Genomic DNA, 12,623 nt, shown 5'->3' with positions numbered 1-12,623 from the left:
GTGTGTGTGTGTGTGTGTGTGTGTGTGTGTGTGTGTGCATGTGCACATGTGCACATGTGCGCATTTGTACTAACTGAACCCAGTGCCTGGGAGGCCAGAAGAGGATGCCAGATCCCTAGAACTAGAGTTACAGGAGAATGTGAGCAACCATGTTGGTGCTTGCAAGTGAATCCAGGGCTTATTCAAGAATAGCAAATGCTGTGAATCACTGAGACATATCTCTAGCTGACCCATATATTTTTCTCTGTGTTTTTGTATATGTGTCTTTATGTAAGTAAAATATTGAAAAGTGGATAATATGGCATACATATGTATATGTGTAAAAAGACAAACTGTACACAGTGTCTTACACTTGCAAAGAGAGAGGAGACTGAATTTGGCGTTTGTTGAAAGGAAATAAAATAGTTATTTAGAATATGTGCTGATTTTTGTGTTTTAAAGTTAGGCTTCATTCTAGACTCTCTAGAATTTCCAGTTTTTTAACATACACATTCATTGTCCCAAAATGAGTACAGATAAAGCTTAGAATTCAATTAACAAAAGATTTATTATCTAGAATCAGTCATTTAGGTCATAGGATTGCTTATGGCTAAATGTTCTTGTCCTGAAAACCTGACAACCTGAATTTGATCCTTGGAATCCAAAATAGAAGAGAGAATCCCACCAGAAAGTTGTCCTTCTCTCTGATACATGCACACCATGACACAAGTACACAATGACATATGCACACCATGATACATGCACACTGTGGCACATACATACCATGACACATGCACACCAAGGCACATGCACAGCATGACACATGCACATACTGACATATGCACACCATGACACATGCACACTATGATACATGCACACTGTGACACATACATACCATGATGTATGCACACTATGATGCATGCACGCCATAGCACATGCAGATCATAACACATTCACTTCCTGACACGTGCACATCATGACACGTGCAACTCCATGCCACATGTACACCATGACCCATGCATACCATCACAAATGCACACCATGGCAGATGCCCACCCTGGCACATACACACCATGGCAAATGAATACCATGATACATCCACACGATTGCATATACACAGCATTAGACATGCACAGCATGGCACATGCACACCATGGCACCTGCTCACCATGGCACATCATGCATAGTATGAGACATAAACACAATGACACATGCACACCATTACAAAGGTGCACCATGGTACAAACATACCATGATACATGAGGATGACACATGTACACCATGACATATGCACACCATGACACATGCACACAATCATACATTCACAGCATGCCGTGTGCACACCCTGACACAAGCACAGCATCACAAATTCACACCATGACATATTCACCCCATCACACATGCAGAGAGTCCCATATGTATACCATGGCACATGAACACTGTGGCACATGCACAACACACACACTATAATACATACACACCCTTATCTACACCATGATAATAATTATGGTAATATAATAATAATAATAATAATAATAATAATAATAATAATAATAATTTCTAAACAATTAGGGAATAAAAAAAACCCCACTCCATCTAACAATTCTCTGTGGTCACATGGAAGGAAATAATGAAGTGGGAGACCCAGAGTAGTTGGCCAGCTTTAAAACAATTACCAGTCTCTGTGATTATTGAAGTATTATTTGAAAAATACACAATTCTCTTAACTTGGGTAGTTGGACTAATTCATTTTTTTCTCTAAGGAGTAAAAACAAGTATGATCTGTTTCTTCACTATGATATGTACCATCATGGTACTGGCCTATTCTGCCAGTTCCTTGCCATTGTCCATAGGAGCCGGGGAGAACGCAGTGGCTGTTCCAACACTGCTTGTGACAATCTACTTTGTGTTCATGCTGGTGAGTGTGTTTTTCTCACAGAAAAAAATTGCCTTTCTTCCCTCTTGGATATGGAACCTGCTTGATAAGTCAATACTTGGGACACGATGCCCTATGCTAAAGCTTATTATGGTCTGTAGTAGAGAAGGAGCTGCCTTTCTTCTTCTGTGACTATTGCTCCAATGTCAGTACTAGGATGTAGGTAACAGGCCAAAAAGTGGGTTCTTTTTTTTTTCTTTAATACTTTTTTTTAAAGATTTATTTATTTATTATATGTATGTACACTGTAGCTGTCTTCAGACACTCCAGAGGAGGGAGTCAGATCTTGTTACAGATGGTTATGAGCCACCATGTGGTTGCTGGGATTTGAACTCCGGACCTTCGGAAGAGCAGTCGGGTGCTCTTACCCACTGAGCAATCTCTCCAGCCCTCAAGTGGGTTCTTCAAAGACATTTCTTGGAATCATGGTAGACACCACTATAAATTGGAATTTCAGTAAAGTGCTGTGGTTGGCAGATTCCCTCAGAAAGGGAACAGATTGCTGCTTTGCTTTCATGCTGGTGCAAGAGACATGCTGTCATTTTAGCCACAGCAAAGATGACTTGGTTCATTTACTAGTTTCTAATGGGAAAGCAAATGCCATGAGAATATAAGTGTTTATCAAGAGGACTCTATTTCAGGACTCCCTTGTGTTAGAAATAGTGGGAGATTCAGAATCCTTAACTCTGAGTCAGTCTCTTCTATGTTAGCATACTTCTGCTCATCTTTGTAAAATCGGTTACTCAGTCTTTGTCTTACATGCCCATAAATTATACACAATGTATATAAATCAATGGACAAATGGAACCAGATTCTACACTTTCCTGCCAAGCCGACCAGGTGAATAGATCTATTGAGTGTGCTGCTATTTACCCCATTTGTTCTGGTGCAAGAACATCCTGTAGCTCGGCAATGGGAGATGCATGGCTTTAAGAAAGTGCCCAGGTTTGTTCATATTTCCTATTTATATGGTCATATACATATGGCCATCCAGTAATATAAATCTTCAATAAATATGTTTTTAATTTAATTTTGTTTGAATTATATAAATGCCTATAAGATGTTTTGATCAAGTCCACCCCTATTTTCTCCCTCCAAAATTGACTGAGAAATGTCCCTGAGCCTTAGGGGACACTGGATGTGATGGGTAAAGTATGTCACTGGGGCAGCTTTGGGTGGTTGTGGTCTTCCCCCCTTTGCTGTTCCCTCCTTGCTTTTTGCATTCATGTGAACACATGAGAATTCAGCTTCCTGATCCCATGTTCATTTCTGCTGCCTGCTGTCATAACCCCCTGCCAAGATGGACTCTTATCACTCTGGAAACTGAAGGCTGAATAAACTCTTCTACAAGTTGCCTTGGCCATAGTGCTGTGTCAGCATCAGGAAAACAGCTGCTACATGTCCGGTCACACTCACTACTCCTCCTATCCCGCCTCATGTTTTGTTTCATGTTCATGTCCACCTCTCCCTCCCATGCTGGGATGTGTCTGGCTTGATCTTGTTGAAGTGTTTCACATGTTGTCACAACTGTTTTGCTTTCACATGTGTCACTGCACAATTATGACTGGATGACACTGCTTCACTGTAGTGACCCACTGCTTCTGGCTCTTACAGTCTTTCTAACCTGTGTTTCATTATGATCCTAGAACTTTGAGGGGAGGGGTGTAATACAGAGTTCCCGTTCAGGGCTGGATCCTTTGCAGTCTCTTTTCTCTGAATGTTGTGGGTTGCAGTGTCAATCAGCATTTATTGATGTTGTGGGTCTCTGTCAATCACCATCTACTAATGTTGTGGGTCTCTGTCAATCGCCATCTACTGATGTTGTGGGTTGCTGTGTCAATCACCATCTACTGAGGTTGCGCATCTCTGTGTCAATCACCATCTACTGATGTTGTGGATCTCTATGTCAAACACCAGCTACTGAGGTTGTGTATTTCTGTCTATCACCATCACCTGCAAAAATAAGCTTCTCTGAATTAATGTCTAAAATATACTAATCTATGGGTATAGAACTAACTCATTAGATGTCAGTTTAATACAATATCTATTTAGAAGAATAATAGCAGAGTCTCCCCTGATGCTTATGACCTCACTAGCCACAGCATCCCACAGGTTTTGTATCCTGTAGAGAAGGCCATAATATTATCAGAAAATGAGTGCTTGGTTACTGCCATTGTAGTAGTCTGCCCAGTGTTCCCCATGTGTCTCCTTTTCATCCAAGGGAAAGAAAACCAGAAAAGAAGCAGGCAGAATGGTCACTGTCCTTGAGTATTCTTGCAATTTTACCACATAACTCCCGCACCCCTCCACACTCCCTGCTGACTTCAGCACATTTAGCTCAGTGCCCATAGTTTACAGCACCCAATCAAAATGTTAAGTCACCACACACGAGAGACAAAGAAAAAGTGATGAAATGTTCTGCCCACTAATTCCATCAGGACTTGGACTCACAGCACTCTGCCTAGCCTGCTGGCCTGCCCCTCAGCAAGCGGCTATCAAGGAAGCCTTGACATTCTGGTTCTTAGAGCTAAAAGCCTGTAACATACTTGGTACTCCTGTTGGGAGCACACCACCAGAAGTTTTTTTGGTGTATTTCTCTCTGTGGAATCCTGACAAATGCAACTCAACTACTCAACATAAGGTGAACCAATACTGTGTGTGTTGCTAGCAAAGAATCCATCACCACATGTCCTTCACTTGCTTGTTTTAGCAGAACATCCTCTCTCCTGTAACCCGCCCCTCCCCCCTTTAACAAAACAGCCCTTCATGAGTTTGCCTTAGTCCTTCACCTGTGTCCATTTCAGGAAAACACCTCCTCATGTGATTGCCTCAGCCAAACACTTTCCAATACAACTGAATTTCCAAAGAACCTTTCCATTTCCATTTCACCCCTAACATGTTTCATATGTGAACAAATATGGACACCCTGTTCTGAAGCGGATGGGCTTCTTACTGAGGTAGTGAAGCTCATCAGTAGATTTCAACAGCAACAACAAAGACAAACTTTAAAATACCGTGTTCTTGTTCTTGGTTTAAAAGATTGGGTTTTACTCTTCTTCTGTATCCTGATGATAAAGAAATAGTTGCTTTTTAAATGTATTCTGTAAAGAGTCATACACCCATGTCCCATGGAATTTTTTTAAAGTTAGTTTTAAAAACGTAATAAGAATGTAAAAATGATGCTTAGTATGTTGGAGGATGCCTTTAATCCCAGCACTTGGGAAGCAGATGAAGGTAAATCTTTGGGAGTTTGAGACCAGCCTGGGCTACAGAATGAATTTCAGGGCAGCAGGGTCTAAACAGAGAGACCCCATCTCAAAAAAAATGAAAAACAAACAAACAAAAAAAAACAGAAGAAAGAAGAAGGAGAAGGAAGTGTAGATTAAACTAAATATTTCCAGAATGGAAAGAAAAAGTTTACGTAGGTTGCAAGCAACCAAGTAAGTTATTTATGATATGTAAGCAATGAAGTTTAGAGATGATACACAGGGTATTACAGTTTGTAAGTGAATGGTCAGGACGTTGATATCAAACCTTTACTTAAACCAACAGAGATGATAGAAGTGTTACAAACCCATGGTAACAGTTATAAACACCACACTGGCTTTTAAAGCTTTATGTAACCAATTTCAATGATCACAGATACAAAACAAAATTACATGTAATCATCGTAATTACTTGTGGTTTTGCTACCTTTGTTTAACTTAATTACTTGGAAAAACAAAACCAATTTCATTTCAAAATGTCTGAGCTTTACCTGCATGTTGCACAAAGTTAACGTGACAAGGCTGGGAAAGCTAGTCTATTTCCAACAAAGCTTGAAAGCTACAGCCAAGAGAATAATGGCTGTCAGACAAGACATGCATTATTTTGGTCATTGTCTTCTTAGGTCAGACAGGATGCAAAACAATGAGACCCTTCTGGTAAATGGTCTATTGCAGAGAGGCCACGGAGTGTTGAGAGACTAAAATCTGACCATTCTACATCTTACAAGAAATCCACTGGGGACCCAAAGCTATCAGTGTTGCAATAAAGAGGTTACGATTGTGTGGGGGTTTTCTTTTCTTTCCTTTCCTTTTCTTTTCTTTTTCTTTTACTTTTTCTTTGGTTTTTCGAGACAGGGTTCTCTGTATAGCCCTGGCTGTCCTGAAACTCACTTTGTAGACCAGGCTGGCTTCAAACTCAGAAATCCACCTGCCTCTGCCTCCCAAGTGCGAGGATTAAAGGCGTGTGCTAAGGCCCCCGCTAAAGTTTTTGTTTTTGTGTTTGTTTTATTGAGACAGGGTTTCTCTGTGTAGCTCTGGCTGTCCTGGAACTCACTCTGTAGACCAGGCTGAAACTCAGAGATCTGCCTGCCTTTGCCTCCCAAGTGCTGGGATTAAAGGTATGCGCCACTATTCCTGGCCCACTGATTGGTATTTTCTAAGAGCAACTTGAAAGAAGCTCTGGTCATTTTGAAGAGAAAACATTGTCAAAAGGTGGTGGGGCTTGCCCAAGGCCAGCCTGGTTTATACACTAAATTTCAGGACAACCAGGGCTACAACAGAGAAACCCTGGAGAGAGGGAGAGAGAGGGTGAGAGAGAGGGAGAGAGAGGGTGAGAGAGAGGGAGAGAGGGGGAGAGAGAGAGACAGAGATAGAGACAGAGAAAAACAGACAGTGATAGACAGACAGACAGACAGACAGACAGACAGAGACGGAGAGAGATTGACAGAGAAAGGGAGAGAGGAGAGAAAGAGAGAGAAAACACCAGCCTCAGTACCTCTGTTGAGAAAATGATTCCATCAGATTCACTTATAGACAAACCTTTGGCAGTATTTTCTTGATTCATTGATGTGGGAGGGCCCAGCCCACTATGGACAGTACCTTTCTGGGAAGGCCATCCTGGGTTGTATAAGAAAGTAGGCTGAGGAAGTCACCGGTGTGTGCCAGTGATCAGCATCTGTCATGGTGCCTGTTTCAGCTCCTGCCTCCAGGTTCCTTCCTCCCCTGAGTTTCTATCTTGGCTGCTCTTACTAATAGAATATGGTCAGAACGTTCAGTTTAATAATCTCCTTTTTCTACATACTTTTGCTAATGATGAGGTTTTACAGCAATAGAAACCATACTTATGTAAGAGTCTATACAGATATGTAACAAACATGTGTGTTAATGATTTATAACTTACCAAAACAGAAAAAAGGGGGTTGGAGATAATTACAAAACCAGATGTGAGATCTGAACTGAGACCCTGTGGAGGTATCCAGATGGACTTCCACAGATAGCAAGGATACAAATCAACAGACAAACATAACTATGCACTGATAGGATGTGCCACTTCCTCCTATGGACATAGGCCCCTCCCTTCCTTCCACCACTGTTGCTAATAGGATGAAGGGTCTTAGAGTAACTCATGACTAAACAGATTTAATTATGGTTAAAATAGCTCTTGGGGAGAGGGGTTCTCTCTCCACATGAATGTTGCACGGCCTCCTGCATCTCAGCATATCTACAGCCCTTCTCCCCAGGGAAAGTAAAATTGGGTTCTCATAAATGATGCCCTGAATCTCTCCTCCTATCCCCCTCTTAGGTTACAGTTTCACCCAGACTCCTCTTATGAAAACTACCAGCTTATCCTTTCCTGCTTGGGGATCAAACACTGATAAAGAAAACAAAACAGAAGCCAAACTGAAGCCAACCTGGGAGGGCCCCTTTACTGAGATGAGAACTGAAACCGCCATTAGAAGGTTCCAGAGGGGGACCACATCACCCATCCCAGTGCTTAGGGAAACAGGAAAAATCTTAATAATTTTTTTTAAAACAGTTTATGATTTTTTAAAATGATAGTACAAATTTGTCAATACAAAAGCAGCTTTTCTACTAAGAGTTCAGTTATGAGTATCTAGTCTTAGACTTAATTAAATAGTAAACAGAAAGCTTTCTTGGGACAGATTCATATGTCCCAGGTTCCCCATTTGGATCATGCAGGCAGCCTTTAAAGTTAGTTCTGAAGAGCTTCCTGACAACACCTCATTCCCTAAAGGACACAGTGTTGCTAGAGTTCACGTTGTTTTTACGTTTGCTAGACGTGCTTATAAAACTGGACGTAGAGAACTGAATATTTGGGTGCACAGTGTCACTATACAGTGCATGTGCCCAAGGAGTGCTTGCTAAGTGTGCAAGGTAGTAAAACACTGGGCTCATGTATCCTTTGATTTGAATGGGACATTGATCCTACAGAGCAAATGACATTCAGCCTCTATAAGAGAAGCACGTGTGGGGTGATAAAGCTTGCCAGAGTCTGCTGCTCTTGTTCCCCGATGTCCAGGCAAGCCTCTAGAAATCCTCCTATCAGTGGAGAAGATGGATTATTCCTCATACAAAAAGGAATAGATTCTCTCACCAAAGGGTTTGATCCGGTGAGTGGTGATCCCTCCACTGGGTGGTAATGTCTTCAGCAGTCTTGNTGTTGTCATTCAGGATTGGTCTGGCTAAACTGCATCTTTTGTATTTTCATGTGAAATTTGAGGGTTTATTTTTTAAAATTTCTGTGATTTATATTGGAATTTTGATGGGGACTGCATTGAATCTNATGACTGCTTTTGATAGGATGTTGCAGTAAATCTCCAACCCAAATAAGCCCGGGCAAAGAAAACACAACTCAATTAATATGAATACATCTGTGAGCCAAGATTGGGCAGATCTACCACTACACTACCATCTTCCCCATATAAGAGACCCTTATATCTCGCGGTTTCTCCAGGCCAGTTCTGCTCCACATTACTTCTTCCTCCTCCCCTGTCAGCCTTTCTCTCTCTGTCTCCTTTTCTCCTAAAACCTTCAGCTCCACCTTCCCTTCTTTCTCTACCCAATCACTGGCTCTAGCCTTTATTTATAAATTAAGGTGGGAAGAAGATTTACATGAAATCACCTGAGTACTGACTCATTCCTTGTTCACAGCCCCTCACAGGAGAACAGAATTAACTTCAAATACAACTGGCCCCAGGGCTAGCCACAACAGGGTCTTTTGTATTTCCATGTGAAATTTGAGGTGATTTTTATTTAAATGTCTATGATTTATGTTGGAATTTTGATGAGGACTTCATTGAATATGATGATTGCTTTTGGTGGGGATGTATATTTGATATTTACCCTATGGAATAAAAGTATAGGAGGTCTGTCTTTTAGTATCTTCTTGAATTTCTTTAGTTTCAGTTTCTTAAAGTTTTTATTGTAGAAATATTTCAGTTGGTTGGATTTATTCCAAGACATTTTCTCACTTCCCCATTTTCGACGTTATTGTGAATGAAAATTTTTCTTTCATTTCTTTCCCATTATGCTTATAATTTGTCATGGTGTTTTATCACAGCAAGAGGAAAGTAACTAAAACAACTGGTCATTGTATAAATTTTCTATATGTGACCTTAAAAACTAGTTCTGAAGCTGAATGTTGTATTTTATGCATAAGCATTTGCTCAGGCCAAGTCTGAATGCACACACACTGTGGTCACTTTGACTATTCTAGTATACTTTAGATGAGANAGGGCAAGTATTCTGTGAACTATCTCTTGCTCATCCCCATCAGTCTTTTCTGGCAATCCATTTTTNAATCTGATGTTTGGTAGCTTTATAAAATGGGGAGATTGGCCACCTTTTCTGCTNTTCTTCATCAACACTGTGTAGTTTATCAGTTCTAGGCTTGAAATTGTCTTAAGGCTATTGTCTTAGTCAGGGTTTCTATTCCTGCACAATCATCATGACCAAGAAGCAAGTTGGAGAGGAAAGGGTTTATTCAGCTTACACTTCCACGTTGCTGTTTGTCACCAAAGGAAGTCGGGACTGGAACTCAAGGAGGTCAGGGAGCAGGAGCTGATGCAGAGTCCATGAAGGGATTTTTCTTACTGTCTTGCTTCCCCTGGCTTGCTCAGCTTGTTATCTTCTAGAACCCATGACTATCTATCAGCCCAGGGATGACACCACCCACAATGGGCCCTCCTCTCTTGATCACCAACCAAGGAAATGCCCCATAGCAGGATCTCATGGAGGCACTTCCCCAATTGTAGTACCTTTCTCTGTGATAACTCCAGCCTGTGTCGAGTTGACACACAAAACCAGTCAGTACAGCTGTATTTTAATTGAATTCCAAATTACTCCTAGTCATGAAGAGAGGGTCAACACTCTTATAAATAATAATCTTTATTGATCCTGGGAAGTAGAAGTCGGTGCCTGTTGTTCAGTGTTTATCCTAGTGAGGGTTTCTNCNACTGTGAAGAAACATTATCCCCAAATATCCTAGAGAAGAAAGGCTTTGAGCTTGTAGTTCTACTTGTTCATCAGCAAAGGAGGTCAGGGAAGAAACTCATGTTTGGCAGGAACATGGAGGCAGGAGATAATANAGAGGCAATGGAGGGGTGCTGCTTATGGGATTGCTCCCTATGGCTTGCTCAGCCTACTTTCTTATAGAAACCAGGACCACAGCCTAGGGATGGTACTACCTGAAATNGGCTGGGCCTTAAACTTTTAATCAGTAATAAAAAATATCCCCCTGACTTGAGTACAGATGATTTTACAGAGGGATTTTCTTAATGGAGGTTCCCTCCATTCCAGTGAATTTAGTTTGAGTCAAGTTGACAAAAAAATGAACCAAGAAAGCATTCTTCCAGTATGTGTTCCTAAATGGCACTAGTTTTATTAGTATGCTACATCCACTCCAGTAGTAACAAGAGTGACAGGCCCCCAAAACCTGGGTGCTGTCCCAAGGTGAAAAGTTCATGGAAACTTAGTCTCCTGGAATTGTGGCATCCTGTATTACAAATGTTCCAATGTCCTTGCTTTAGTTGGTAAATGGATCTGTGTGCNTTCCCTTAATATTGCTTTATTATAAGTGCTCCTAAGGACTGTTTTTTTTTGACAAATAGCTAAGTTAGATTGTAGGCAGTCCTTGATCTGACCCTGGGCATGAATAGCTAAGTCACTGCCCTAAACAGGAATTTACCATTCTCTAAGAAGGAAGTTTGTGATCTAAGGAGGGACCAGAGTAGATACTTAGACCTATAGATAGCTGAGTTACACCCATATACAAGTATTTACAATGGCCTAGTGGGGAGGTGAACTATACAATAGACTAGAAGAGGAACTATGGCAAGGGCACGAAGCCCTTGCCCCTGGCTTCTAAGTTTAAGTGGACCTTAGGTGGAGCTGTTTTTGATCACAGTTGTTAACATTGAATTTTATCCCAGTTGGTTCCTGCCAGTCCTTCAGTGTTTGCATTCCTCTGACTTGCTGGTGTGTCACCTAACTTCCCTATTTTCTTCTGTACAAAAAGTTTAATGCTTGATTTGACATATTACATTCATTCTTCCAGTATGTGTTCCTAAATGGCACTACTTTTATTAGAATAGTAGCTACACCTGGCCTGTCATATTGTCAGAGATTCAATCAATCATATATTAACAAATTATAAAACCAGTAATGTTTCTGTTCTGAATATTGCCACTCCCAGAATTATGCAATATAAACTATGTAGCTAAATAAATTAAATATAATAAGGAATCTGGAATGATTGTAAGTATGTAGCATGGATGTATTTAAAGCTTAAAGGATGTGTGTAGATTGCATGCCATCTTAAAGATAACAAAAGCATGTATATGATTTGGTTTCTGCAGAGTGGGGTGACAGTTCCCTCTTTTAAAAACCACAAAGAACCTTGGCATTGACAAGAGTAAAGACTTTGCTTTAGAGTTAACTGAAAGAATGTTTTAAAAGATCTGATCTGAAGCCTAAGGTCAGGAGTAGAAATGGTCAGAAGGATATAGGGGTCTTGAAGAGGGAGGAGCTTGTCTAGAATTCTTAGTCATTGGACTGGTACTAACCTGTAATTCTGCTCTTTGTAGTTTTTTTCAGGTCTGTCACTATATTCTGGAAGCTTCCTGCCTAAGCTCTCATGGATTCAGTACTTTAGCATTCCTCATTATGGATTTAGGGTAAGCTGGCCACTCTGTCACTGTACTTGGGTTCTCTGATTGTAGTAACTGAAATGAATCCTTCCCAGGTCTTTTCGTCAGCTATAATCTCTAAACAGTTGCAGTCCAGAAATGTCCTTCCAGGAGCAAAAGATGAACATTCTCCTGTTAGTTTTACTTAGCCTAGGGTCAGTAAGTCGCCTGTGCCTTTTCCCTGTCATGTGTTATTTGAGAGAATTGAAGGGTGAGAGAAAGCTCAGAGTAAAGGGGAAAGGTAGATGATGTGATGAAAAATGAACGAACCGCAGTGCTTCTGCCCAATGAAGAACTGGTGACAGGATCAGAGACTATGCTGCACGGTTCCCATCAGGAAGTTAACAGAAGCAGAGACCCTGTGACACCCACAGTCATTCTGGCTTCACACGTCTCTCTGCAGCAGAGTGTACCTTGATATACTTTTACTCCCATAATTACAGCTGGTTTTGATTAAAACAAGCAAGAAAATATTGTTATTATGCCTCAATAGTATTGCTTTAATTTTAGCATTTATGGGGTTGCAAAATTAGAGTACAAAGAAGGAGAATGTGTGGGGTAATATAGTTAGAGATTTCATATTTTAGTTGATGGGAAACATCATTATTTCAATCTTAAGCCTCTGGAATCTGGGGCAGTCCAGGGAGGGACACTGGTGTACTGAGCAGACTGTGAACTTGGTAGGGATATGTGTGTGTGTGTGTGTGTGTGTGTGTGTGTGTGTGTGTGTGTTGT

At 40.9% G+C, this 12,623-nt stretch overlaps 1 protein-coding gene across 1 annotated transcript in view; it reads left to right on the top strand.

Annotated features, from left to right (window-relative positions):
• LOC110330354 (ATP-binding cassette sub-family G member 3-like) overlaps nucleotides 1–12,306 on the top strand; it is a 44,245-nt gene extending 31,939 nt beyond the window's left edge. The window contains 3 exon segments of the mRNA XM_021210340.2: nucleotides 1,692–1,897; nucleotides 11,787–11,876; nucleotides 12,226–12,306. Coding sequence (XP_021065999.1) covers nucleotides 1,692–1,897; nucleotides 11,787–11,876; nucleotides 12,226–12,306 — 377 coding nt within the window.
• Nucleotides 12,307–12,623: the final 317 nt, after the last annotated feature.

Source organism: Mus pahari, chromosome 13 (genome assembly GCF_900095145.1).
Source record: "Mus pahari chromosome 13, PAHARI_EIJ_v1.1, whole genome shotgun sequence".
Taxonomy (NCBI): domain Eukaryota; kingdom Metazoa; phylum Chordata; class Mammalia; order Rodentia; family Muridae; genus Mus; species Mus pahari.
The sequence above is the reverse complement of the archived record's forward strand: the minus strand, read 5'-3'. Positions and strand labels throughout refer to the sequence as shown.